Raw genomic sequence first — 27,825 nt, 5'->3', positions numbered from 1 at the left:
CTGAACGCTACTATAAAAGCCCGAAGTACGGCAAATCCTATGATTTGCCGGTAAATCCTAGGTTTTACCGATGTCGATTACTAAAAGTCCGAAATATTACCTAAAAAAGTATTCTTCACGTGGATTTGCTTATTACTAACTTTGATTCGGTGAATCCTAAGATTTACCATGGCGACTGTTGTAGTGATAGGGCAGCAAATTCGAGCCCTATTTACGACCACATTCACTTCCCTAGCCTCTACCGCCCAAAGTGCCACAAACAGTCTCGTCACCGCCAGCATCTCTCCTGACACAGCTCTTGGCAGTAGCTCAGGCGATCACTGCCTTCCACGTGCAGCCTAGAGTTCAATAGGCTAGCTGTACTTCGGCTTTTTACAGAAATATAATACGTTATAGTGGATACTGATGCAACTAAATATTTAAAGAAAAGTTCATTTTTTTCACGTGTTAACGGATTAACGATTAACTTTAACTTACGTTAAATTTGTCGAAATGTATCGCTTTAACGATTAACGAAGTTAACTTTTTTAGTAACGGATTAGCGATTAACGAAGTTAACTGTTTGATTAACGGTGCCCAGCTATGCTGAACATTAACAGCCTCAGTGTGTACAGTCGACTACAAAGAGATGTATCCATTTTTTCACCTTATTACAATGCAATAAGGTGAAAAAGTGTATACATATCTTTGTAGTCGACCGTAAGTATACGTACTTCTATAGATACTTTACGTAGTACATTCAGGCAAAACTACTATTGCCAATACGAGGCTTACGAGATAAAAAATCTTCAAAAAAAGTTAACCTTCAAAAATCGTAAATCTACTTTAAAACCGTATAAAATTACAAAGCTTGAGGAAGGTGTAATAATACATGGAGAAAATGCTCAGTAATACAATTTACGTAAACTAGGACCCTAGGAAGCGCGTGTTACAGCCTAAGAAAGTTATCCTGTGTTCTAAATAAACCACGCAACATATACCTTACAGTTATAACGAAACACTGTGACAGATTCTTTAAAGTTGAGAAGCTCTGACTGTACAACTTAGTATAAAAACATTAAATTTGTTAAGGTTCTATCACATTTTTATTAATAGACATTTTTGTAATTTTGAGGTAGATAGGAAGAAGGATTTAAATACACATTTATCACTACTTTAAAAAATGTTACCAAAACATACTTTCTCCAAATTATTATGTTGCCCTGCAATATTACTCTGTTACCGTTACGGATGATATCTTTATATACGTATATACATATATACTATATACACTACAAATATATTTAATAACCTGCAAAATATCTATACGGCTAACCCTCTCAATAACATCTTAAAGATTTTACTGATTAGTAGATGTTTTGCAGCTAACTAAACCATCGTTCTACAGATACGTGGTGTACAAAGTTTATAATATCAACGGACACGAAGTAGACCTTACAAGATTAGAATAAGATCCAATAAATGATATCTTCGATGACAGACCAAGATTTTACAAGCATGTATATTGTTATCAACTACTTTTACGATAAGTACTCTGAATATCGGGGGTCTTACCGCGAAAAATATTGACATTTTGGTAGAAAAGTAATTGATAAGTAATTTTTACTTTAAATTCCTAAGAACGAATGTCTTAACTTTGGCCATAAAAGCGATCGTGCACCGGTACAATTAATCTTAAACTACATTACAACTGTTTATACATTTGTAGGATCACAGTAACGAAACAACAGAAATAATCACTTGCCACGATTAACAATAAGTACATCGTTTTGCTTTATCTATGACTGAACCATAGAATAAGAAACGCTATCGTATGCTCGTCATAGTATATATCTGAATATCCTCGTGTCTCTGGCGGGTCAGAATTCAGTTTTTTACAGCTAGCTTTAATTCAGTGCTCTTATATTGATTATTGTCTGTATAATTCGGAAGAAAAAACTTTATAAAAGACGTTTGAAGTCTTGGGGAGTGAAAAATATGGCATTTATAAGAGTAATTGACATGCAAAAGACACCATAATGCAATTAAAAGCTGACTTACCAATACTAACGTACTCATAAAGTGCTCAAAAAGATAGAAACCAACTCTAATACTCTTTAGTCCCATTTATTAGGTTCAAGGATTGCATGTGATTTTCGTTATGTGGTACAAATACATGATCGGCAGACTGAAATGAATTATGTAGTCAATACGGATACTGTTCTTGAACCACCTAAATATGGCTTTAGAATCAATTTATTTGAGTACGTATTTATTTCAAATGTGTAAAATTTTCAACCAAGTTGCTGTTAATAATGAGGTTACCATCTGTCTGAAAATGTAACATCTTTGCCTAATTGAAACATTTATAAATATCTGGACAGTCGCCATCAGACACATCGGAGCGGCCAAGGGTCTCACTAATAAGCATACCCCGGCCGGCGAGAGCAAAAATGCGTCTGCTCCTAGTGCTTAATTAAATATCAACTATTCTATAGACATCCATATGTCGACTTTTAATTAAGCACAATTATTATTATTTTTTTTTAAACTGAGCCATTATTATTTGTTATTTATTTCAACTTACATAGAATTTAATTTATTAATTTTATATTCAATTATCTTGTCAAAATTACGGTTACATCCTCAAGGTAAAGTTATTCACAATAAGTATCAGAATGTGTTGAAGAAGAACGTTGGCATTTTAACTTTAAACAATTTAAATAAATTGATATCTGGCAGAGAATTGGAACTACCTAATACAGAACAAATTCATAATCACTATGAATTATTTCGTTTTGCTCCGATTACTACAGTAGATTTAGAACGGTCCTTTAGTTGGATGAAATGGATTTTATCGGCAAGGCGAAGGAGTTTAAAATCAGAAAATTTAGAAAAAATGCTAATTGTATATTACGAAAATTACATAAAATACTGAATAAATACAAACACTTGGTTTTAATTTTGTTTACAACAATAATTAATACTTCTGCATATCATAACGGTGGTCCAGTACATCGTGTTGTTTTTATCGACATCGACCAAAGTGTGTGTCCTCGCACTATTAAGCTGTCAACGCATTTTTGCTCTCGCCGGCCGGGGTATGCTAATAAGTGAACACGCCTGGGTACGTAGCCAAATGCCCATACGCGTACGATAATATTTTATTGCATGGCGTATTGGCGCGACAGGTCCAGACTGCGTTTAGATCGGCGTCAAGCTTCAACGATTGTCATTTCGACTCCGATATATCTGGTGCCGACACCTATCAACAACAAAGTACAGTCAGTGCACTGTAAACTTTTAGACCACGTGGCCTTACCTGCGCAGAAGCGATTATACTTGTTAGGTAGTTTTTAATGCTCGTATGTGTACGATGAGCGAACTTGCCGCCACCACCGCGCCTAATGGTCTAAAAGTTTGCCGTGCACTATACACATGTTTCCGAGCTTATAACTCATGCAACCTGCCCAAAGATTCCAAGTTGCCATGATGCGAGTCGATCCTATTAATATTAGCCTTCAGTTCGTCCAAGGGGGTCTTGTGCAGGTCGGCCTCGTGCCCTCGCTCGGCCTCGATGAGGGCGTGCGAGCCGTTCTGTTTGGGCCGCGAGAGGTCCGCGTTGGTCATGGAGACTGGTGTGTGGGAGGCCTCTATTCCGGACCCTAGCGATTTTGATGTGGCGAGATGAGATGCTGCAATTGAGTTTTATTATTTGGGAGGCTTGAGGCGTACGTACTACGGACGGTCAAGCAAATCTTGTCACAAAAAAGGCGGCAAATTTAAAGTATGCAGGGCACACTGGCCCAATGTCTTCCTAAAATGCGTGTCTTCCTATTTAGAAAGTTTCTAAACCTTGATGTTGGCGGAATCATCGACGAGTCATTACGCTTAAAAATATTGAAAATGTAGGGCGAACGTTTATAGTAAATTTTAATTTCGCCTTTTTATTACTGACAATATTTGCACTGCCATCTATAAATAAAAATAGCTACATAAACTAATAATAAGTCTGTACATAATTATAATTTATGCATATTGATTATAATTTGATATTTACCGTTAGTTTATAATTTAAATACTCGATGTTCTCAACTCAGTTTGGGTCAGCGTGAGGACTACACTTCAAACACTCTCTGAGCCCCGCAGAGTCACGTTTCTTTTTTAAATTATGAATGTATATTTGACTGCTTATTTCTCACAATTGAACAGTCTCCTATGTATTTATCTATTTAAGTATGTATATCGTCGCATGTACTCGATGGTCGTCGCTTAGCACTCATAGTACAAGCTTTGCTTAGTTTGGGGCTAAGTTGGTCTGTGTAAGATGTCTCCAATATTTATTTATTTATTTAATTTAAGTACCTTTCGCATGCTCCTGTCAAAAAATTGTCATTCGTCAGCAATAATAAATACATGTTAAAGTTAAAACAACATGGCGCAGATCTGCTACTAAGCCTACGAGAGGATAAATCTGTTCTAAATCGTTATTGTTATACTTTACTTTTTATAGGTATATGTTTCCTGAACCCTATTTTTGAGCTGAGGTCAACGTAAACATCCTCGTTTTCTTCTATAGATATACATACATATTATTAACTATTTACAGCCCGAGCCCTCTCACTGGGCTTGTGCCCAGCAGTGGGACGTATATAGGTTGAATTATTACCTATTATTTATTTAACTGCTCACCTTCTGTGTTGTTGTTGTTAGCGGTGTGGTCTTCCTTGTGGTCTCGGGGCAAGGAGGAGCTGCGATTCTCTACCATCCCGAGCACCCTGGACATAAATATTCATTATAATTATTGCAAATTTTTATATTCTATCCAAGCAGGAAACAAATCAAATTATTAACCCCCGACGCAAAAACGAAGGTGTGTTATAAGTTTGACGTGTCTGTTTGTGTGTATGTCTGTCTGTCTGTCTGTTTGTCTGTCTGTCTGTCTGTCTGTGTGTGTGTGTCTGTCTGTGGCATCGTAGCTCTCGAACGGATGAACCGATTTTGATTTAGTTTTTTTTGTCTGAAAGCTGAGTTAGTCGGGAGTGTTCTTAGCCATGTTTCATGAAAATCGGTCCACTAGAGCGGTCGGGGTCTTTTCAAAATTTTAATTTTGTGGTTAGGCTATTAATTTGTTTTTTTAAGTAGTTATAACGCGAAGTGTGTGTGTGTGTGTGTGTGTGACGAGTGCGAGTATCTACCAATAAATTGAATTTGATAATAGCCCATACACTAAAGAAAAAGCGCCTAAGTCCACTGGTGGCCGAGCCGAGAATCGAACCCAATTTAATATATTTCGCATATCGTTTAGTAAAAACAAAGATAATTATAGCATTTCTATTTACCAAAAAGTATATTTTTTTCTACAGAAAGTATGTTTGTTGAAGATGAGATAAAAAAGTAGTTTATAAAATTTATTTCAAATGTTTCCATTAAACGTTTCCGTATTTTTAGAGACTCACAAAGAAAAAGAGAGTCAAATTTTCTACAACAGTGGTGTCGAAGACTGTGTGCACTTTAGTCTCTTGGACACGTCAGCTTGCCGCTCACCCAGTGGGTATGACTGTTCGTCGCTTTGAATCGTGCTAGATTACCACACGATCTTCATCGGGAAGTAATGTAACGACGGTTCTCCGCTCGGTTCAACAAACCCTCTAAGGGTACAACTTCTTCACAGAGCTGTACCAAAGAGCGGCGAGAGTAGTTAGCTTTACTACCTGCTTGCGTAGGAACGGACTCTCCGAATTGTATACCGGCAGAATGTATTTAAGGGAAGCGATGTAAAAACTTTGAAAGCGCGATGTAGAACATCGCCTAAATTATACATGATATCAATGATTTGGATTTATTTGCTTTGTGTAACTAAAGCTATAATATTATGAAAGTGAGTGTAGTCCGTAATAAAATTATATTTGTAGACTAAACCACACATTTTTTCTGACGATTGAATAAGCTATATGCGAGATTAAGTCGGTGTAACGGAGAAAGCACGATAAGCAAGTGATACACAGGCGACAGTGTCGCCATCTTTGAGTTGGTATTCCGAACCCTAATGAGCTGTCGATAATGCATAATGGTAGCAGACAGTAAAAGGGCATTATATCAGGTACTTACTGATATTATCTGCATCGTTAAAGCAAGAGTATAATATTAGTGACAGCTTATTCACAAGCTCGTTGTCTCGCCATTCTTGCCCTTTTTTTGATTTACTTGTTTGTTGTCTTGTATTTGTGTTTGACATTTGTGTGCATAAAATGAATCATTATATAAATTATTCAAGTTCATTCGTAATTGATAGTTTTATACAGTCGACTACAAATATATGTATCTAGTTTTTCACCTTATTAGTTATTACAATAACGAAAAAGTGTATACATCTCTTTGTGGTCGACTGTACATCCTTGACAAGGAATTTGTATCGATTGGGTTTTCTCAGCACAGTGGTCAATTTTGAATAGCACGTGTTTTTTGTGAAATATTGGTTATATTTTCGATGTGATATGGACTCTTACTTGTCTTGGTCCTCGAGTGCGTGAAAATAAAAATTTGATCGAATTCACATATGATAATGAAACATACTATGTAAAAAATTACTATACAATGATTTGTAGAATAATTAGTGTTTTTTATTGTGCGGTTTTAATATGAAATAGGTCTTATAATTTATAATAATGTATAAGTAGGATAAAATGAAACGTTAGTAGATGCGATGAGTTATAAAATTGGAAGGACAATTATTTTGATGAAATTAATTTGTAAAGCGTTCCTTCGATTCCATTTACTATCGCACCAACGTGGATCTCGTCCCCCGTCACACGTCGAATAGTCGGCGAGAGGTCCACGACGCTAGAGGCCCTCTTCGGACGGACGGAAGGGTGGACGTTCGTCCGACTTCCCGGCCGCGGTGTGCCGGGCGCCGGGCGGGCTGTCGCTGTCGGTCGCGCCTCATGTACTTGGGGCGGTCGCACGCCATGTTATCGGGGATGGGTGTGGGACGGGAGCCGGGCGCGCAGAGTTCCTCGTGTGATGTGACCTCGTGTACCTGGAGGCGCCGAGGTCGCCGAAGGGCGAGGGCGGCGCGCGCGGCGGCGACGCACGCGGCGCGGCGTGCGCGGGCGCCGGCGCCGCGTGGCCCTCCGCCACCAGCACGGCGCCGATGTCGAGCTCGCCCTCTGTCACACGAACGAACAATCCTATCACCGAATATATACATATTGGGGACACCTTACACAGATATATACTCGTGAGGACCGAGGCACAGTATAATACCGGTAATAACTCTTCTGACTTCATACTTTAATATGTTATTTTTATTTCTTATCATATAAGTTTAAGGGTCCACTGAAAATCAGCGTCGTGGCACTATGTGCTCCGACACATGCCGAGTGGCATCCTCTTTGGAGCGACGATTTGTACATTTACCACTTATGTAACTACCGAGATGTAACGTGTTGTTTCGAATACATTTTATTTCATAACGAAGGTACGTCGCTCGGCATGTATGTAGTGCGCCGTGTGCGTACGCGACCCGTGTAAATGAATGAATCTTCTTCGCTAGCCTTCACTATTTTCATTAATATTCTCTACTAACTGTACCTTCGGTGACGTCATAGAGTTTAATCCCGGGTATTTCCTTTTCTTTCTGGTCTTCCGTTGCAGTCTTTTTATACGTGCAAGTTTTCGACACCAGAGGTTTCCACCGCGCGACCTTAAATGAAAAGAAAACTTATAAATCTGTTAGCGATCTCTACAAAAAACTACCATCTAGTTGGACCGATCACGAAAATACCAAGTTCGTTATCTGCTGAAATTGCTGCGTCATGAAAATAAACATTCCAAAGTTACCTATATAAAAATCGGGAGTATAGGAAAAGATTTTCTTTGGTCTCATACAAGTTTTTTACTACCTCTGCGTGAGGTAAGGAAACACTATAGTCTGACACGTCTGAGTATTTAAGTATCTGTATATAATATGTATCGTTGTCTCAGTACCCACAAGACAAGCCTTCTTGAGCTTACCGTGGGGCTCATTCAATCTGTGTAAGGAGGTCCTATAGCCATCGTTAGAGTAAAAACACCAGGATCACCACTTCATTATACAGTTTATGTAAGGAAACAATAAATACAAGAGTAAATCACAAGACCAATGATAGTCGATACGTGCGACGCGACGGTTCCTTCTGACGCCATCTCGGAAGCGTAGTGACGGGCACGTCCTTACATTCGGTCATCGCCTGACCTCGACCTACGTCCCGAAGGTCACCGCCATCCGTGTTGCTACTGATGACTGCCGCACTATTATTTTATTTTAGTCAATAATAGCAGACCTGCGCGAGCTGCTCGAAGCGCTCGACGGCGGGCGCGGGCCAGTGCTCCCAGCGCTGGCCCGCGGCCGTGACGCGCACCACGTCCTCGTCGCGCCCCGCCGGCGCAACGCCCGCTAGGAAACACTCCATGGCCTGAAAATATTATAATCACTCTTATTCATTATTAATTACAGAACTACACTTATATTAACACACCGACGGACGCCCAATAGCTGAGTTCGCAGCCATACTGAGCGAGACGCATCACAGTTGCTCGGCCGAGCAAAACGCACGTGCCGCCTCGACCGAGGCGCGTCTACATATGATATTATCACGATTGCCGCGCGAGGATATTGCTTCGCTTTTTGAGGACCCGCCTAGTGACGGTATCAATCATAGGCCAAAAAACTACAGGACTGCTATGGCAGTCGGGTCCGTCAACCTGTTAATCGGGATATAGACTGTGACGACATTTTTGTTTTTTGTAATTATTTCAGACTCTCATTCACAGAACCTTTATGGGCAGACAATATTAAAAAAGTCGTTCCTTTTGACTTAGCACGTTCACCCTCCCAAATACAACTGACATTCTTTTACGACTTTGTAAGAGGAGCTAGCCGTGATCTATATGGGAGGAGGGGGGCATTAATTGAATAGTGAACGTGTTAAATACCGCTAGCTTGCACGCAGTAACATGGGCTGCACTCGGCTCTAGTATTTCTTTGCCATGATCATTGATCAGTTTACTAGGTAGATACTAGAACATATCCTGAATTGTCATAAACATTATGCCCGTACAAATTTTAAAATTATTACCTGAAACCGCAGCCGCAAAAGATCGGCGCGCAGCTCGCAAAGCTCATGCGTGGCCACGTACTCGCTGTCTCCGTAGTCCAAGTAGAACACATCTGCCACCTGCCGAAACACATTTTCTTTAATATATTATTTGATCGCACATCAAACAGTGCACAGTATACAGTAATGCAGGTACTATCCGGAGCATTTTCGGTGATTAATATTAGGAAAAGTTTGCAGATGTCCAGAACCATCTCTCTCGCTATATCGTAATCCTGCAAAGGATTCATATAGGAAGTGCAAGCACACATTGCTCGCTCTTATCGTTGGTCAAAGGCGCCTAATCTTTAGAGATAACGTACACTAGAGAATTTTCGACGGGACGACCGATCAGCGATCAGCACATCAGCCGCGATAGCCTGGAGACACGGTTTCGATTCTCGGCTACACCACCATTGGGCTTGATCACTCATTCTTTGGAGTATGGTATCTATTTTAGTTTACAATTAGGATTCCTTATGCTTGCTTTGAAAGTGCTCTAAAAAAACAGGGTAAAAGTAGAAATGGTAAAATCAATTTTATATGAGCGGACCTTCGATTAAGCCAGGGTATGGCGTACCTGTTTGGTGGCGTCGAACTCGTTGGGTCGTATGTCGTGCACGCGCGCCCGGTACCAGCGCCCGTCGTGTCGGAACACCGCCGCCACCACTTGCCCCACCGATACTGATGTTAGCTGAAACAAAAAATAATAATAATTATGATTTTTCTTCACCACACAAAAACAGGTTCTCTTGATACTTCAGAAAACGTATGACAACGCTAAATGAAAGCTTGCCATATCCGGAGGGATGCGTGACCGAAGTTGTTAGGCGGAGACCCAATGGAGATCTTTAAACAAAAATTGGTAGAAAACTTTCCGAGGAAACCTATCTATTTTTCACAAATTTCGGGTACAACTAACCGCATGCGCCTCTCGGTTCGCCTTGTCGCCGTAGTACTCTGTCATGTGCTCGACCAGTTCGTCAAGTTGCGAGACTTGCGGCCCGACGAACTGTACCCAGAAACGGGCGGGAGAAGACACGGCCGACACGTATACTTCGATACTGGACGATGCCGCTTCTGTGAAATTAACAAAAGTTATCTGATCTTCAAAATAAGAATGTCTGGCTATCTTAAAAGACATAACGAAGTGATAATTAAATAAACTAAGAAAGATATAAATTACATTTGTGTGATTCAGTCATACCTAAGTGATTTTTGATCAGTGATAAAGAGTCAACTGACCATAATGTAAATATGAAGCTAATTTTTACTACAATTCTTTTAAATCTTACTTCATATGACGTGTTGGGGTCGTCGTTTGATACAACGTCATGATTTGTATTGTCAAATGCTAAAGAATATAAATCAAACAAAAAAGAAACATGCAACAAATACACACAAATAACAAAAAATACTTATAATCAGCCCTTGTAACCAAACCAAAAATAATTTCACCCTGACCTATCTAACACCAAAAAACAAACTAATCATATAAACCTCTACAATAATATAGCCATCGCCATCGTTCTAAATACTGACATCTTATTCACCCAGTCCATCCTTCCTTCTTTTGCAATAATATAATACAAAAACTTGAGTTCACAAACCAATGCAAAGTTACTGTATAAATGTGTTTTGATAAACTACAAAATATTATCACAAAAATCAAACTAGGGGATTCGTTAGGACGTAACACAGGGGGATAAATAAGGGTATCAACCAAAACTTACATAATTTTCAAACAATCTGCTCCAAAAATGCTCTTCATACTGATGATGAGACTTGAGAGACTATTGCTTTAGAACGCTTTATCGCGCATTAGAACGTTAGCTTCAGGTATACAACCGGCGCGACGGTCTCATCCCAAAAGAGAAATTTATTCCACACAATCATTATTAAGTCTACTGACCAAAGGAGAGCCTCATCTAGTAGCGACAAGGTTTACAATTGATTTTTACCGTGTCAACAATGACACTTTATAGGGAGCTTGCACGAATTGTAGGAGACAGACACTGGAGCCGTCAGACTTTACCCGCGACTTGAATTAGCTGTTTAAACTTCCAATATGGCAAAACCTATACTGACAGGCCTTTGCATCTATAACAGATGATTCAAGCAGCATCTTTGCGACATTTACGTTCGTGGCTGTACAGCCCAATTCGAGAGAGGATCCCTCGTCCGCACACACGGCAGGTGTATACTCCCCCAGATGGGCGGGGGTTAGAGGCCTGCTCGCAAAACCTACTACGCATTAGAAAACGAGAACTGTATAGAGGACACCACTTGCTACAGCATGAAGTGTCACTATACGGTTTGTACATGTTTGTTTCCAATTAAGGTCACTAGATGGGAAACCCTCTAACCCGCACAGTCCTTATTAAACCGACAATTGTGTCTAGACGTATATTGACCGGAATACAGAATATCATCATCATCATCATCATATCAGCTCTTTATTCGCCAACAGCTGAGCCTCTCATCTAGTAGGCCACTTGATCCACTTCTGAGCTAGATTAGACCGTGATTCTGATTTCCTATTTGGTTTTTGTAGAGCTCCCGATATTTTGACGAAGTTAAATGCATCATGGTTACGGGTAACAACACAATATAATCGTCCTTGAGCTACTGAGTGAGCACTGCGAGTTGTAATAGTAAATTAACAACGGAGAGACGCGAGGTCGAAAATGTAACCATTCGCAAATATTTGTCTGGCCAGCGCGGATACATACTTAATCCAAGTGTCACGAATAACGGTGGAGTATGATGTCATTTTTACGTCATCGCCGTAATAACGAATGACATTTTTTCCAGGAGCATTTTTTTATTTGGTTTAATTTGAAAATATTTGCGGAACTTGGGCAGTACAACAGTACATTACGTTACTTTAGTTATTACTATGCAAGTATGCAGTAGATATTAAGACAGTTTTAATGCATATAATGCAGATAGGTGTGTATTATGTTCGCCTTTAGTAAGCTACTTTAGTTTTTTATTTTTCTTTCTGTTCTTTGAAGCTTTAATTTGTGCCACAGCTACAGCATTGAAATTTTTAATTCATGTTTAAAATTTATTTGTTTTAAATATGGATTTATGTTAATAAGAAAACGCTTAGCTAGGATAAAACAATTTAAACAATTACTTTTAGTTTATTTCATTATTTTACCCTTGCTAATAGTCGTGGGCGTAACAAGGTTTTGTCAATTGTATAAAATCTGATGCTGCGTTTTCACTTAGTGTTCTGAGCAGTTCTGAGCGAGCAAGCATTTGTTATGGTAAAAGTATGGAAGTCAAGTGTTTTCATCTGCGCAAGAACGAACGAATGCTCGCTCAGAACTGTTCAGAACACTAAGTGAAAACGCAGCTTTAGATATTTTACACAATAACATTTTTTAATATAGCGTAGTTCCCAGTGAGTCCAATGACTCGATCAGTAAATATCGCCATTATTGGGCCTCTTACAACATCTTAAAAAAGTGTTGTCCCAATATCTACACATTTTGATCAACCGCAGCACCGAAGTTTAAAACCTTATTACGCCCCCAACTCATACAAAAACAATACAAACAAAACCATGCGGTTAGCAAGTCTTACCATTCCGCTTATACTTGACGCGTTTGGGGTCACCTGGCGATTCCTCCACGTGGTCGCCCGCGCCCGCTTGCGTTCCCGCTCCCGCTTGTGCGCCCGCTGACGCGCCCGCTGCGCTGGTGGCGGGTTGCACTTGCACGTGGCGCGGACTGCGCTTTGACTGTTCGATTTCGCGACGGCATTTCTCTTGGGCCACCTGGTGGATGGATTTTAACATTTTTTTGGTATTACAGACACATTAAGGCGTGCCAGTACATTGTAGTGTACAGATGTAGTGCGAAAAGGGTTTCCCTCGGATACGTTCGTATTTGTTTAAGCTAGTTCAGTCAATGTCAGTACATCTTGTACTGAGACTGACTGAAATAGCATGACACGTTCGTACGTTTTCGTAGCAATTCGAAGGCAAATCTTTTCGCACTACATCTGTAAATAGTATTGCATAATGTACCTATGTACTTACACGTAGTTAATCATACTATACAGTAAAAAAAAATGAGAACACACTCATTATTTCTGAATTCTGTATACCTTCAATACTAACTAGTGTCTACGCCAAATCTTGGGATTAGTTATCAAAGAGGACCCCAGGCGTCGCAAATGCCGGGATACCGCAAGGAGGAGGAGGAGGACTTTACAACTATATTTAAAAATAGAACTCACACAGCTCGACACCAGTCCCTTGGCGACCTCGATTTGCTCCTTGGTGCCTCGGAAGGTAACGTGCCTCTGAGACGCGTTGTCGGCCTGCGGGGGGCCGTCTACTTTGACACGGGCTCCGCTGCGATGGCTGATGTCGTTGATGTTTTCACCTCCTGTGCCTGAAATGCCAAAAACTTGTTTTTATCTATTTACATCAATAAATAATTTTCTAAAATTAAAATCGAACATAGTGACCTGATGAATTTAGACCCTATTTTATTAGGTATCTATGCACCATTAAATTGCTCTTGACTCAGTTAAATACCGTTGCATATAATAGTTTTTCTACGACCATGCACTTAGTTTTTAATACTTTTCTTGAATAACTTTCGTGAAATTCACACTGTTTCCTGTATTTTGACGCAAAGGTTTGCACTGTCAGCTCAGCCGCCCAAAGCCTTCCCGCACACGCGCGCAGTATCGTTATAACAATGCGTTACCATGGTAACAGAGCCAAACGGTGGCTTTGGGGAATAGACTTTTATGTAGGGTTTTAAAGATCTATGCACGACCCTGTAAATGACGAATAACAGTTCGGGAGTAGAAAAAAGAATATAATTATTGAATTGTATGTATCATTTTGTTCCAACATGCCGTTTACTCCCGAAAATACCCTATTGTGACGTCAATGCGACAAGAATCCGGAGGTCTATAATGATGATGAATGTCTGCAGTTTAAATTCATGCAGACGGATTCAATTTTATAATTACAACAATTTCGACAAGCAAAGACAATCAGGTATCTTGAGGAATCTTTTCAAAGACCTTTGACGTGTTCATGTATACTATCAACAAAACAATAAAAAAGAACACATATTACACAAAAAAATCCATCAGGTTCTAATCAGATGACAGAAAATCGTTACTTGCACCCAAAAAACATAATTTTGAGAAAATTCGTTATTTTGCTCTTCTCATAAATGTAGGATAATAAATAACTTACCAATTATCCTGCCACATGCCCAGTTGGGTACAACCAGGGTATCCTCCACAATCACCGGCTGCTGTTTCATAAACTCTCTTATAAGATTCTCAGCCGTCTGCGAAGTGTGACTCTCGCCTCTTATCACACATATGTCATAGTCCTTGTCGGGGAACTTCTTGAAGTTTATCTTGGCACCAGATTTGTGCTCTATGTCCTTTATGTTGGAGCCACTGCGACCTGTAATTATGCAAAAAGTTCAACTTTTGTCTTTTTTTTTCGTGGTAAAAAATGATATTTGCGAATTTTCTCATCATCCATAATCTTTCCATAGATTTTAGTGGAAGTGAAGCTAAAGGTCTTGAGTTTGAACCTTGTAAGATGTCTCCCAATGTTTATTTAAATTAAAGGATTTAGAATTATCAATAACTTAGTTGAACCAAACAAATGATTTATTTTAAAATGCACATTCTTTTTCTTCTTCAGTCATTCCCTAAATCAGGGGCGGCTCACTCCGCGATTCCATCGCCGCGCTCGCGGCCTAATCAGGGGTGGCTCGCATTCTTATGGCACGCTTGTTCGCACTTTCTATTGTTACTATACGATGTATTCATATGCGATATCCGCGTGTGGAATGGCTAATAACGCATAGTTAAACAAACATTATGAATAAAATAGGACAATCTTACACAGATCTACTATTGATTATGTCATTTAGGGCCCACAGAAACGTTCACTCAGGCTTGTGACGTTGGGATTTAAACAAAAATATATAAATACTGTATATACCTAGAAAGTACCCAAGACTTGAATATAATAACATAACATTTTATCTGAGTCATCATCATCCTCCTTGCGTTATCCCGGCATTTGCCACGGCACATGGGAGCCTGGGGTCCGCTTTGGCAACTAATCCCAAGATTTGGCGTAGGCACTAGTTTTTACGAAAGCGACTGCCATCTGACCTTCCAACCCGAAGGGTAACTAGGCCTTATTGGAATTAGTCCGGTTTCCTCATGATGTTTTCCTTCACCGAAAAGCGACTGGCAAATATCAAATGACATTTCGCACATAAGTTTCGAAAAACTCATTGGTGCAAGCCGGGGTTCGAACCCGCGACCTCCGGACCGTAAGTCGCACGCTCTAACCGCTAGGCCACCAGCGCTTATCATAACATTTTATCTGAGTATTATTTTTTTTAAATACATAGGCAACCCTAGCGTCCGACGCTGCGCACGTGCGGCTCGTTTCTTTGTAATTATTTTGTAGGTATTTAAAAAGGCGGCATTTCATGAACTTCAAAGCAGTGAGCCTTCTGTACTTGTACTATTATATATTCTGTGCCTAAATGCGGATTGTGACAACATGTCATTCTGTTGATACAATCCAGGGATCGGAACCGGTTTCAAAATATCGGTTAATATTGTTCGTAAACAGTTCAAATTTCTGTTCTGTCATTAACCGGTAATCTACAATAACGTTTTGACAGAGAACAAATCAATTTCGGTTACCTGTATTCAAGATGAACAGAATTTATTTCGTTCCGTGAAGTTTATTGAACGGGTTAATAAAATGACACGCTGTGTCAAGTTTGACAATAAATTTATTTACATATCTATAACAGCCTCTTCAACCAGCAATACACTGATATTGCACCTTTTTATTGTGAAGTTATAAATCGGTATGTCAGACATTGACTTAAATGAGGAGGCACACTGACATTTTATCCCACATTGAGTAATTATTAACATAATTACTAAAAGTTATCCCACCAGGCGGCGCCTGTGCAAGTGTCTAGCCATGTCACTGTCATTCATATGTGAGAGAGAGAAAACAAATATCATCTTCTCTCTCTCACGTATGAAATTCTTCATCTGTGCAATGGAAGGACGGGACGGCGCCATCTGTCATAACTTTTGAGTGTGCCTCCTCATTAAATGGGCATTTCTCAGAGTGTTTCAACTTTTTTGATTTCGGTGGCAGCATTATTACCCGAACCCCGTAAGCGTAGCATGAGTTTTCTTTGTTTCTGGTAGAAATCCGCGACTTCTATTTAAATTGACCGAATTTCATGTGACTCTTACAGGATTCACGTAAAAATGTTGCCACCGAAATCAAAAAAATTTAAACGCTCTGAGAAATACCCAAATGCAATAATTGATACCTTTAGCCAGAGACTTCGGTAGAAAGAGGTTATATTCATTTATTACATTTTAACTCGAAATTATGAAAAAAAAATCATATTTTATTGTACAAGAAAAGAAAATAAACACCGTGCGCCTGAATAACCCGAAAGATTTTAACCACATGCATTTTGGATGTAAAAACAAAAAATATTCTATGACTTTTTTTATTTTTTTATTTTTTTGTGTTTTTTTACTCTTTTTGAATGTATTTTCACATAAAAAAGTAAATGTTAATTTTTTTGAAATGTTTTACTTGTCACATAATCTGCTTAAAACTACTAGAAATCACATTACACAGTGTAACAACATTAAATTTTAAAATCTAAATTATAAAATGCAAACATGGAAAAAGCTTGCCCACTACGAGGATCGAACCCGGTACCTCCATATTCCTAGTCCATGTCCCAGACCGCTAGACTACGGAGAGAGATTACTGACCGGACCAAATTATTGAACCGTATCGGAGTGCATTTACCTACATCGAAAGATATGCCTTATATACATGACTATAAGGTCCATTTCAAAGATACTTTTAACATAATAGTTTGTAGCTTGACGTCATAAAATTGTCATTCGCACCAAAGTTTCGCTGCCTGCAAATGAGAAAAGAGTCGTTGTATCTCTGACGTTGACATCTCTGACGTAGAAACCGGTTAATTTCGTTCAACAGAAACAGATCTGCTGAAGAACAGTTCTCTCATATTAACCGGTTAAAAACCGGTAACCGAAAACAAGAACACTATTTTTTCGGTTTGACGTCTAGAGCCAAAACCGGTTTGGTTGAAAATACCGGTATCCGATCCCTGATACAATCTAATAAATCTGACGGTTACATTACATCAGTCAGTAAGTCTATGGTTGTTGTGACAACCTTCAGAACAAAAAAAATACAAATAAGCAGGGATCGGAACCGGTTTCAAAATATCGGTTAATATTGTTCGTAAACAGTTCAAATTTCTGTTCTGTCATTAACCGGTAATCTACAATAACGTTTTGACAGAGAACAAATCAATTTCGGTTACCTGTATTCAAGATGAACAGAATTTATTTCGTTCCGTGAAGTTTATTGAACGGGTTAATAAAATGACACGCTGTGTCAAGTTTGACAATAAATTTATTTACATATCTATAACAGCCTCTTCAACCAGCAATACACTGATATTGCACCTTTTTATTGTGAAGTTATAAATCGGTATGTCAGACATTGACTCTAATGAGGAGGCACACTGACATTTTATCCCACATTGAGTAATTATTAACATAATTACTAAAAGTTATCCCACCAGGCGGCGCCTGTGCAAGTGTCTAGCCATGTCACTGTCATTCATATGTGAGAGAGAGAAAACAAATATCATCTTCTCTCTCTCACGTATGAAGCTGAGTTTAGACATGCAAGTTATTGCTGCAAGTTTTGAGACAGAAGTATATGCTAGAAAGAGATGCAGATATTTGCCACTCACTCTTACCTATAGTTGCGTCTCAAAACTTGCAGCAATAACTTGCTGGTCTAAACTCAGCTTAAAATTCTTCATCTGTGCAATGGAAGGACGGGACGGCGCCATCTGTCATAACTTTTGAGTGTGCCTCCTCATTAAATGCAATAATTGATACCTTTAGCCAGAGACTTCGGTAGAAAGAGGTTATATTCATTTATTACATTTTAACTCGAAAAAAGAAAATAAACACCGTGGGCCTGAATAACCCGAAAGATTTTAACCACATGCATTTTTGATGTAAAAACAAAAAATATTCTATGACTTTTTTTTTTATTTTTTTGTGTTTTTTTACTCTTTTTGAATGTATTTTCACATAAAAAAGTAAATGTTAATTTTTTTGAAATGTTTACTTGTCACATAATCTGCTTAAAACTACTAGGAATCACATTACACAGTGTAACAACATTAAATTTTAAAATCTAAATTATAAAATGCAAACATGGAAAAAGCTTGCCCACTACTACGAGGATCGAACCCGGTACCTCCATATTCCTAGTCCATGTCCCAGACCGCTAGACTACGGAGAGAGATTACTGACCGGACCAAATTATTGAACCGTATCGGAGTGCATTTACCTACACCGAAAGATACGCCTTATATACATGACTATAAGGTCCATTTCAAAGATACTTTTAACATAATAGTTTGTAGCTTGACGTCATAAAATTGTCATTCGCACCGCAGCAAAGTTTCGCTGCCTGAAAATGAGAAAAGAGTCGTTGTATCTCTGACGTAGAAACCGGTTAATTTCGTTCAACAGAAACAGATCTGCTGAAGAACAGTTCTCTCATATTAACCGGTTAAAAACCGGTAGCCGAAAACAAGAACACTATTTTTTCGGTTTGACGTCTAGAGCCAAAACCGGTTTGGTTGAAAATACCGGTATCCGATCCCTACTCTGGCATTTTCAAAACTTAACATTTGCACAGACCAACCCCTATAGACATCCATTACAAGACGACTCGCGGTCGCCAGCCTTCCTAGTATTTGCACTGATATAAGCGCGGGCGCTCGCCGTGCCCGATCAGTATCGACCAAGTAACAGACCCGAAAGCAGCGCGTGTTTTTCGCACTAAAAAATTGGAAAAGGGTATTTTGATGCCTTAAATATGTCCACCTGTAGTGTGAAATGGTGTGGAAAAGTAACAAGAAGCTCAAATTTAAAAACAGACGGCATTACATTCCACAAATAAGACATATTTATAATTTATTCAGAGCCGGTATAGGTCAACTTACATTGGCCACTTACGCGTCAGTAGAGGGACAGTCATAGTTCTGTCCCTTTTCATCTGGCGCGACTGCCCGCCGTCCTTGAAACGGCCAATCACAGCGCGCTTAACACATTCCCCGCCCGCTCCTCGCACCCCAAACACTGGTGACTCGTATTGCGAACAAAATATACAAGATTGCTACTCTATAGGAGGTTCTCTGTGATTAATTGTAACAATGAGTTACAATATTGATAAAGAGCCATTTATCTGACAGCTATAAAAAACATTTATCCTTATAAGATAAACAGCCTAAATCAGGCCAGATATTTGATTAAAACGAAACTAGCAATATGTGACCAAAATGATGAACTCAAATTGTAAATTTACCCTAACCTCTGTTTCTTTTTCTAATTTATTTCCATTGTATTGGGATCTGTACAAAGGTCGCAACTGTCGCAAGTAAAACCTGTGTCATAATTTGATATTTAAATTTTCTACTAGATATAGTTTCTTCTGAAACCTCTGCAAGCATACAACAAAACAAAATAATCATGTTGGTTGGTATTTTTATGCCTTCCCTGTATATTTGTAAGGCCTACATACCTACTGTCCTGTACACTAATTAATAAATGAAAGTTAAAATTTCAGCATAATATGTATTCTATTTCTAATTTGAACCTTTTCATACAGTTTGTGATGCATTTGGCTTATTTGAGAAAGTAGAGAAACATATGGAATGCTATTTTGTTTTAAGAAAGATTCTAATTAGATGGAAGATTCTAATAAGTTTACATTGCACATTAAGCTAATAACCTCTAAACCTATGTATAACCATTGTACTAGAGTGGCAATATATACATCATTCAAAATATATAAAAAAATCCATACTTTTCTTCAAATTTCACAACCAATTTTACTACAGTATGGTTACCAAAAATACTTACCAATTAAAGCAGGGACCAGACTTTTAGGAACATTGACCTCAATGGTGTTCACCCGAGAAGTGGCAATGGGCTTTGAGTCTCCAGCCTCCTCATCCTTCTTAAAGACATAATAAACCACAAAAGCTGTGACTGTGACTAGAGACAAGCCGAGGGCAACAGGCACTATGAATTTAGCAGCAACAGGCATTGTCTGCAACAATTGGAAATGGAGTAACTTTTTTTATTAAAACAATCTTATAACTTATAGTACTCTATGGTGGTAGTACCTTTTTAAGAAATTTGGCTTTGGCTAATTGGATGCTGCTAAGTGCTAAGACAAGCAATGGGAAACTAAATTCTAAGCAATTACTCACTTATATTGTGTAATGGCCCCTGTACACACATGGCCAACGGTTCCACCAGCCCTTTGTGAAACCCCTTGGCCAAGATAAGAGCCGCTGTTTACACATTGGCGAACCAATCACTTGGCATTGGCTCTTCATGAAAGATGGACGTGTAATGAAAAAATCTAGGAAATTCTTGGTCATAGACGTTGTCAGAAAAAAAATATTAAAAAATAATAACCCCGTAGTAAAATTAAATTATTTGCAATATTAACAATTTTTTGAATATTCTGATAAGAACATTTATCTTTTTTAGGAAATACATTAAACATTTGCAAGGTTATTTTATTTCCTAAAATCTACACTATTATTGGCATAGATAAACTTATTATTTTCGTAAATATATCACTACTGTCCTCTCTGACGGCTGACGACCGACTGAATGAAGCGCCAACGTGTAAACGCAGTTGGCCATTGGCGCCAAGATCCTTTGATGTGTGGACAAAAAACCGACACGAATCGGTTGGCCGGCAAGCGCAAGCGCCAACTGCCAACTTACGGCCAAGTAGCCCTCTACACACATGGCCAAGGGGGTTGGTGGAACTGTTGGCCATGTGTGTACAGCGGCCATAAGAATAGTATAGCTAGTTAACAATTAGCAAATAAAACTTTAAGTAACCAAGTTAAGTAGTAATAAATTCTAAAAATTGTGTGACAAAATAAGTGGCCTTGAAATTAGCAACACATTAACCATCAAACACCACAAATACTTCATGTAAATACATAGATTAGTTACACTATAAACTACACCGAAAAGTAGTTTATTCTGATCCTATTTAAAAACTACCATTGATATTTTGTTAAGGCACTTGCAGGGTGAAAGCAAAATTTGTAAATAGAGGAATGTATATGTGCTTGTATACTTGAGTATTGTAACAATAAAAGAAATAAAGTGTAACTTTGTAAATATTTCAAGCCAAGTATTCTATTGCCAGCTATGACATAATAACATAAAAATTACTTCACAGAAAGTAATGTGACACCCGCAATGAGACAACTTTGAAAAATGTGCAATTATTTTCAAGAAAATGGAATAATATTTTACATACCGTTACTAGAAAAAGCTTTCCGCGATTTTAAATGCAATTTGTTAATTTCTTATCACAACACGCATTACCACCACATAAAAATCGTAAATAGAATAGAAATGAATGAAAAACGGCGGAACTTTCAATCGCGTTTCGTTTCGTTCGCTCATAATGTTTTTATGTTTAGCATATTGTCATCGCATCGTTTGAATCGAATGCGTTTTGCCGTCATGCCATCCATAACTGATGTGTAAATATCAATCGACGATGATTTTAAATGTACCTCAAACAAACCATCTTTTTTTTGGCGGGTTTTTCTTCTTCCACTGCGCGCCATATTTAAAATAATAGCACAAAGGTTTGTATTATTTTATTTCATTTGCTACCACACGTAACTTGTCATCAACTGTGTGATGTAACTAATGTCAGTATGTGTCAATAGTGTTTTGAAAAGACATTCACAAAAAAAAAGCTGTTTATCAGTTTTATCACATTACAGAGTTCATTTAATTTTATGTAGTTCTTTAATCGGATAAAAGGTAATTAATGTAATAGTTTACATATTTAGGTACGGCTCCATGAGTTTGAAGTTATTTAAGTATTCCCGTTTCGTTTGCATAATGAACGTGATCGCGTGTCGCATTTTCATCCTTGCAATAGTCTTCGCAATTTTTATTTAATTTAACCAATTTGTTTCTGCAGCTTTGTTTTCCCACGTCTACCACTGAAGTTAGTGTGTCCATGCTACACAAAAATATCCTAATTTCTTTTTAGTTCAGTCATGCAGTTTTAAAGTCAGAAAGTATGAACAACTAAATGGCAGCGTGGGATGTAACTGAAGGTAAGGGAAAAAGGAAATTGAACACTGGACTCATTCATTATTCAGTTAGGTAAAGTACTTATTTTGGTAACATTACGTAAGGTTATAAAGGCTGGAATTATGAATCATGTCATGACCCTACCTACATTTCCATTTCCATAAAAATATTTCATAATTTGAATACACGATTTGTAAGAAAACCATGTCTATTGGATGAAAGATAGGACTTCTTCCCATATTAAAAAAAAATGCCCATTTGCTCCGATTCATTTAAGAAGTCTGGGGTCCGCTCAGCGACCTAAACCCAAGCATCGACATAGGCTTTATTCTTTTTTATGAAAGTAAGTTCCAGTTGAAATCCAAACCAAGGGTAAATTATGCGTCATTGTAGTTTTCCTGTGTTATATTTGTATGTATAATGTCGTGTAATAGTATATCTACATAAGTATGTGGTATCCATGTGACTAAGCATTCTATCTAACTCCAACTACCTACCTTTAGTAATTTGAATATTACCCGATAATTATGCTTTAATGGTCAATTAATAGGTATACATCTACACATGTCCCACAAAAAACCGGCGATGTACTCAACCGACTATCGAACGTGCGCCCCAATAAAAGCGTAATAGCCGTATTCGTCATATTTTTATCGTGCACACAATCACGAAACCCCCGCGACTCTCAGTCGCCAGCTGACTTGCGAAGAATCCAGTAAACTTTACTAGAATATTGTACTTTTACTGAGGACAAGTAGGGTTTAATCGAGTAATCATGCAACGTCCGTATACACGCCAGTATTTACGCCCAAATAATATGCACGAGGCTTCCCATGGTGGTAATGTGCCTATTGATATGTTTAAAAAAATCTTTTAATTTGTATTGATTTAGTGAATGCCTTTTGATGCGACTGTCTCGAGATCCATCTGCTTTCATTTGCTGGAGTTACTCACCTAGTGGTAAGAGCGTGCGACTTTCGTTCGATCCGGAGGTCGCAGGTTCGAACCCCGGCTCGTAACCAGCGCCGGCCCGTGCACTCGATCAGGGTAGAGCGAGTTTGAGTTTCGGCGCCCTTGACAAGAAGTTTTACTACGGAGGAAAAAAGGCGCGAGCGTAGCGAGCGCGAATTTTTTTTCATAGTACCTAAGTAATGCCGTAATTTGAAGATTAACATTTTATGGATTTCATTATACAGAGTACGAAAGGGACAAAGGGTTGAACTTTCTCAGTCGCACCCTAGTATAGTTACGTGGGGCTGAACGTTGTACCTACATAAAATAACAAACAAAATGGAGTACCAAGTCAGGAAAGCAGACTTGAAATGAAAACGCGAGCGCGGAATTTTTTCTAGTAACCAAAATAGAACTGTAGAAAGCGCGAGCGAAGCGAGCGCGATTTCTTTTCCAGTTGACGCAATTTATTAAGAATTAAGCGTTGATCTCCTGCAGAGCTGCGTCTTTGGCATATTTTGGGGTATTTTGACTTCACAGGGCGCCTATGTTCCTGAATTTTAATTTTAATTATATTTCGCCATCCCTACTATTTTTATAATACTAAGAGTTAATAAGAGATTGACTGCGGACTCGATCGTCACGTCGGGATGCCCATTTCGGTATTTTGTCATTAAGTGCCCTTCGGGATCTTAGTGCTTTGAAGTTCGCTCATCATCTCTTGTGACTCACGAAATTGCGCCTCTCTGAGACGTTTTGCGCCTTTGGCTTTATGAGAAACTCTGCTTTGAACTATCGGATAGACTCATATTTTTGCATTTGGATAGCGACGTAACTTTGTCGTTCGGCCGCACAACAATGTGGTTTATCAAGGGAGAATCCTCCTTTTCCGGCGCCCTAGCAATAACACCCATACGAGTGTTGATATATGTTGGCAATGTGGTGCAACTATCCACTTAATCTGAATTACAAATCTAGATTTTCAATAGCTGGATTCATTCCCGACTCCTCTTGCCATTATGTGATATGTGCGCGCCCACGCAATGTATAATTTTTTTGTATGGATTTTTCCACATTCTCGATTTTGGCGCCCCCTTACCATGTGGCGCCTAGAGCGGCCGCTCCACTCGCTCTACCCTTAATCCGGCCCTGCTCGTAACAATGAGTTTTCGGAACATATGTGCGAAATGTCATTTGATATTTGCCAGTCGCTTTTCGATGAATGAAAACATCGTGAGGAAACCGGGCTAATCCCAATGTCTAGTTATTACCCTTCGGGTTGGAAGGTCAGATGGCAGTCGCTTTCGTAAAACTAGTGCCTAAGCCAAATCTTGGGATTAGTTGTCAAAGCGGACCCCAGGCTCCCATGAGCCGTGGCAAATGCCGCGATAATGCAAGGACATCATCACTGGACATCTTTAGAGACACAAATTATGCAAGACACGGGTAAATCTGATGACGGATTTATCGCGTGATTTCCAATAAAAGTTTATTTTAAATTTAAAAGTGGAAAATGTCTGCCTTGGGTGAGACTTGAACTCACGGCCTCTGGATCGATACTCCAGCGCTCTGCCAACTGAGCCACCAAGACTTCAACCAAGCCAGCGAAATTTTCCACCACTTAGGTCAATGGGACCCGTAGCGACATCTACCGTAAGAGTGTTAAACTTCTTAAACGGCAACCGGAGTTCCAAGTCATATTGGAAATTCACCAGTTACGATGCGCTAACCATACTAAATTTTAACTTCTGATTAGCAGAAACGTCTGCAATCGATGCCGTTAGGCTTAGAATAAATTTAAAAGTGGAAAACGTCTGCCTTGGGTGAGACTTGAACTCACGGCCTCTGGATCGATACTCTGCCAACTGAGCCACCAAGACTTCAACCAAGCCAGCGAAATTTTTGGCTTGGTTGAAGTCTTGGTGGCTCAGTTGGCAGAGCGCTGGAGTATCGATCCAGCGGCCGTGAGTTCAAGTCTCACCCAAGGCAGACATTTTCCACTTTTAAATTTATTCTAAGCCTAACGGCATCGATTGCAGACGTTTCTGCTAATCAGAAGTTAAAAGTTTATTTTTTCAACAAATAATGCATAGGCTGCTTCTGTACATTACCTCCCTAAGTGAACTCTATATGTACCTATGTATATTATTATTTCTTTAAAAGGAACATAACTTAAGTGTAGATATTCCTAGAAAGTTAGAAACTGAAACTGATCATGCGATTCTTGGTTTAAAGATTTCGAATATGTGGTGACGAAAAAGGAGGCTCCACGCATATGCTTTGGAACCGGATTGGCCCGAGAAGTTCTCCCCACGGAAGGACCATGTATGAGTCCTTTCATGAGGCTTTTGACGCAAAAAGGAAGACCCAACTTAGGCCCGGGGAGTTATGATGACGACCGCGATGCTTTCTACGATTTAACTCATAGGGTAACAAGAATTATGTATATATGCATTGGTAATGTAAATCTAGATCCACCCTTACCCAAAAAGACAGATACAAATCCTTTAATCAACTTTAATGTAGAAATTATTTGTTTAAGTAGTTGATGTATAAAAAAATTTTTTTTAGATTTACAGCAAATACGGTCTCGGACCAAGAGCTTCACGGTTCGCAACAAGACACGAATACCAGCCACCTCCACGAGAACCACCACCTAGAAAACCTATTCCTCAGAACTGTGCTCCATTCAACCAAACCGGACAGAGAAAGGGAATCTTCAAAGCTAATCCTTATCCCTCGTGAGTATTTTGAATTTTTGAAACCTCTTCTACTCTGAACATCGATCGTATTCTTTGTACTTGTTTATTTTTGCAGACCTTGCGATTACTGTCCGGAATTTAAGAAGAGACAGATCAAATTTGCGTACAGTTTCTCTGGGAAAAAAGTTTTACGCTGCCCTGTAATGGTAAGAAACCATAATAAAATTATAAGGGTCAAACTCCTCAGACCTCTTTCCTTTAAACAGTTTAGAAACAAAGAGGCGTTTGTTCCGTGGAAGGGAATAGGTACTGACCTTCATTTTGTTTTTTGTGATTCAGATTAAATGTGTTCCCTATAACTTGGATGCCTGCGGATATTGCGGTTGCTCGTGTTCTGCCCAAGGGGACTATTGGCAGTTTGAAAACCGAATCTTCCTCTGCAGAGATCATTATTCACAGTTGTTCAAACATTGTCTATCCAAGTTCCAAGGTGCTAAGTTGGCAGATTTTAAGGTAAATTAATTTTAGCCGTTATATGGAGTAGGTGTATGCGTAGTTATACGCCATAGATATAGGAAGTAAGGTATACGCCCGCCCATCTCATAAAGTTCTAAAAAAATATTTTTGTATTATTGTGGCAACGAAATGTGCGAAATAAATTGTTATGTTGAACTAAAAACGTGGGTCCTAAGTCCTAATGGTTAATTTCTCCTTTTTTTCCAGTCTGTACGAGATTGTTTCTTTGCCCATGCACATAACAGCTGCCTAGCAGCTTTGAAAATAATGACAAATGAAGAAATACAGAAAAAGCTGAGAAAGGAAGCTTACCTCGATCTTTACTTTCCACAGCGGCGTTTCTGCGAAGTGGCGAACGGCTGACATACTTTTGTATCTTGTAGTTATTTTATATCGACATTTATTTCATATTTGTATATATTGCGAAATTTATTGGTTTTATAATATTTTTTAGATTATGAGTTATTTTTGAACAATATTGATTTGTTTTTAGTCATTTATATGGCAACATTTAAAGTAAAGCTATCCAGTAATGGCAACATTTTTATCATCAATCATCTGACTTGTTCCAAAAGTGGTCTATTTATTATTTATTTTGAAAACGAATCAATATTTTGGGTGTATCGAGTCAACTTGTACGCTACGATGAAATTGGATTCAAATAACAAGTTAATCCGAGGTGAAAGTGGGTCGGACTCGCCCGAGGATGTCGTGGACCCGCGGCAAAACGCGGAGGACATTATTGATGAAATACTTGCCGAGTTTACGGAGTCGCGGTCGCCTGACGCCGCTCGCAATGGTAACGGGATCCCAGATAGCCTGTTCAGCATGATCCAGCCGCCTCAGACGCGAACACCAGCGAATTCTTTTTCCGAGCCCGCGACACTGGACGACATCGACCCTGCATCAGATCTCGGCACATCGATACGAAATAAATGTGCAGAACTCGAAGAAATACTCCAGAGCTTGAAGTCACGATTGAACCACGTAGTCTTGGATGAAAATATCGTGTTAAGTCCGGATGCTAATTCTATGGAGGCGCAACTCGAACACGATTTGGACACAGACTGCCAAGAAGATCTTTCATTGCAAGAATTTCTGGAACTGCTGCATTCTCAGAACGAAATCAATCCCACTGGCGTACAATGATTATGTACTCAAGCCTGACATAGTGTTTTAAGGTTGAAAATCATTATAAATCTGGTATGAAAATATTATATTTAAATTGAAGGAAATTATGATAAACCAAATTTTTGGCCTAA

The 27,825-nt window shown here is 38.9% G+C and overlaps 2 protein-coding genes across 4 annotated transcripts; one reads left to right on the top strand and one right to left on the bottom strand.

Moving 5' to 3' along the window:
- Positions 1-591: 591 nt before the first annotated feature.
- On the bottom strand, positions 592-21,749 carry LOC125231474 (tudor and KH domain-containing protein homolog). 2 transcript variants are annotated; one of them, XM_048136953.1, is made up of 13 exons: positions 21,598-21,749; positions 20,166-20,355; positions 14,350-14,568; positions 13,368-13,525; positions 12,711-12,903; positions 10,039-10,196; positions 9,697-9,810; positions 9,099-9,197; positions 8,304-8,435; positions 7,573-7,684; positions 7,019-7,148; positions 4,672-4,757; positions 592-3,674 (listed from the first exon to the last, which is right to left on the bottom strand). In XM_048136953.1, exons 2-13 carry the CDS (start codon positions 20,350-20,352, stop codon positions 3,430-3,432), a joined length of 1,833 nt encoding a protein of 610 aa, XP_047992910.1. In that variant the 5' UTR covers positions 20,353-20,355; positions 21,598-21,749; the 3' UTR covers positions 592-3,429. The 2 variants fall into 2 exon arrangements, with proteins under 2 accessions (XP_047992910.1, XP_047992911.1); XM_048136954.1 differs by having other exon boundaries at positions 12,744-12,903.
- A 169-nt stretch (positions 21,750-21,918) lies between these two features.
- LOC125231487 lies at positions 21,919-27,775 on the top strand. Of its 2 annotated transcripts, none has more exons than XM_048136975.1 (7): positions 21,919-22,115; positions 22,351-22,417; positions 25,581-25,774; positions 25,917-26,086; positions 26,163-26,253; positions 26,387-26,560; positions 26,771-27,775. In XM_048136975.1, the coding sequence occupies exons 2-7, from the start codon at positions 22,393-22,395 to the stop codon at positions 26,924-26,926; spliced, it is 810 nt and encodes a 269-aa protein (XP_047992932.1). In that variant the 5' UTR covers positions 21,919-22,115; positions 22,351-22,392; the 3' UTR covers positions 26,927-27,775. The 2 variants fall into 2 exon arrangements, with proteins under 2 accessions (XP_047992932.1, XP_047992933.1); XM_048136976.1 differs by having other exon boundaries at positions 22,279-22,417.
- Positions 27,776-27,825: the final 50 nt, after the last annotated feature.

The sequence above is a fragment of the Leguminivora glycinivorella genome, chromosome 11 (genome assembly GCF_023078275.1).
Source record: "Leguminivora glycinivorella isolate SPB_JAAS2020 chromosome 11, LegGlyc_1.1, whole genome shotgun sequence".
Lineage (NCBI taxonomy): Eukaryota > Metazoa > Arthropoda > Insecta > Lepidoptera > Tortricidae > Leguminivora > Leguminivora glycinivorella.
The sequence above is the reverse complement of the archived record's forward strand: the minus strand, read 5'-3'. Positions and strand labels throughout refer to the sequence as shown.

Coding starts and splice junctions, on each gene's coding strand:
- LOC125231474 (XM_048136953.1), bottom strand. CDS start 20,352: ATGCCTGTTGCTGCTAAATTCATAGTGCCTGTTGCCCTCGGCTTGTCT. Junction 14,569..20,165: donor TCTGGTCCCTGCTTTAATTG/GTAAGTATTTTT, acceptor GCATAATTACAG/GTCGCAGTGGCTCCAACATA. Junction 8,436..9,098: donor TTTTGCGGCTGCGGTTTCAG/GTAATAATTTTA, acceptor TAATATTTTCAG/GCCATGGAGTGTTTCCTAGC.
- LOC125231487 (XM_048136975.1), top strand. CDS start 22,393: ATGGCAGCGTGGGATGTAACTGAAG. Junction 25,775..25,916: donor TCTACGATTTAACTCATAGG/GTAACAAGAATT, acceptor AATTTTTTTTAG/ATTTACAGCAAATACGGTCT. Junction 26,254..26,386: donor TTTTACGCTGCCCTGTAATG/GTAAGAAACCAT, acceptor TTTGTGATTCAG/ATTAAATGTGTTCCCTATAA.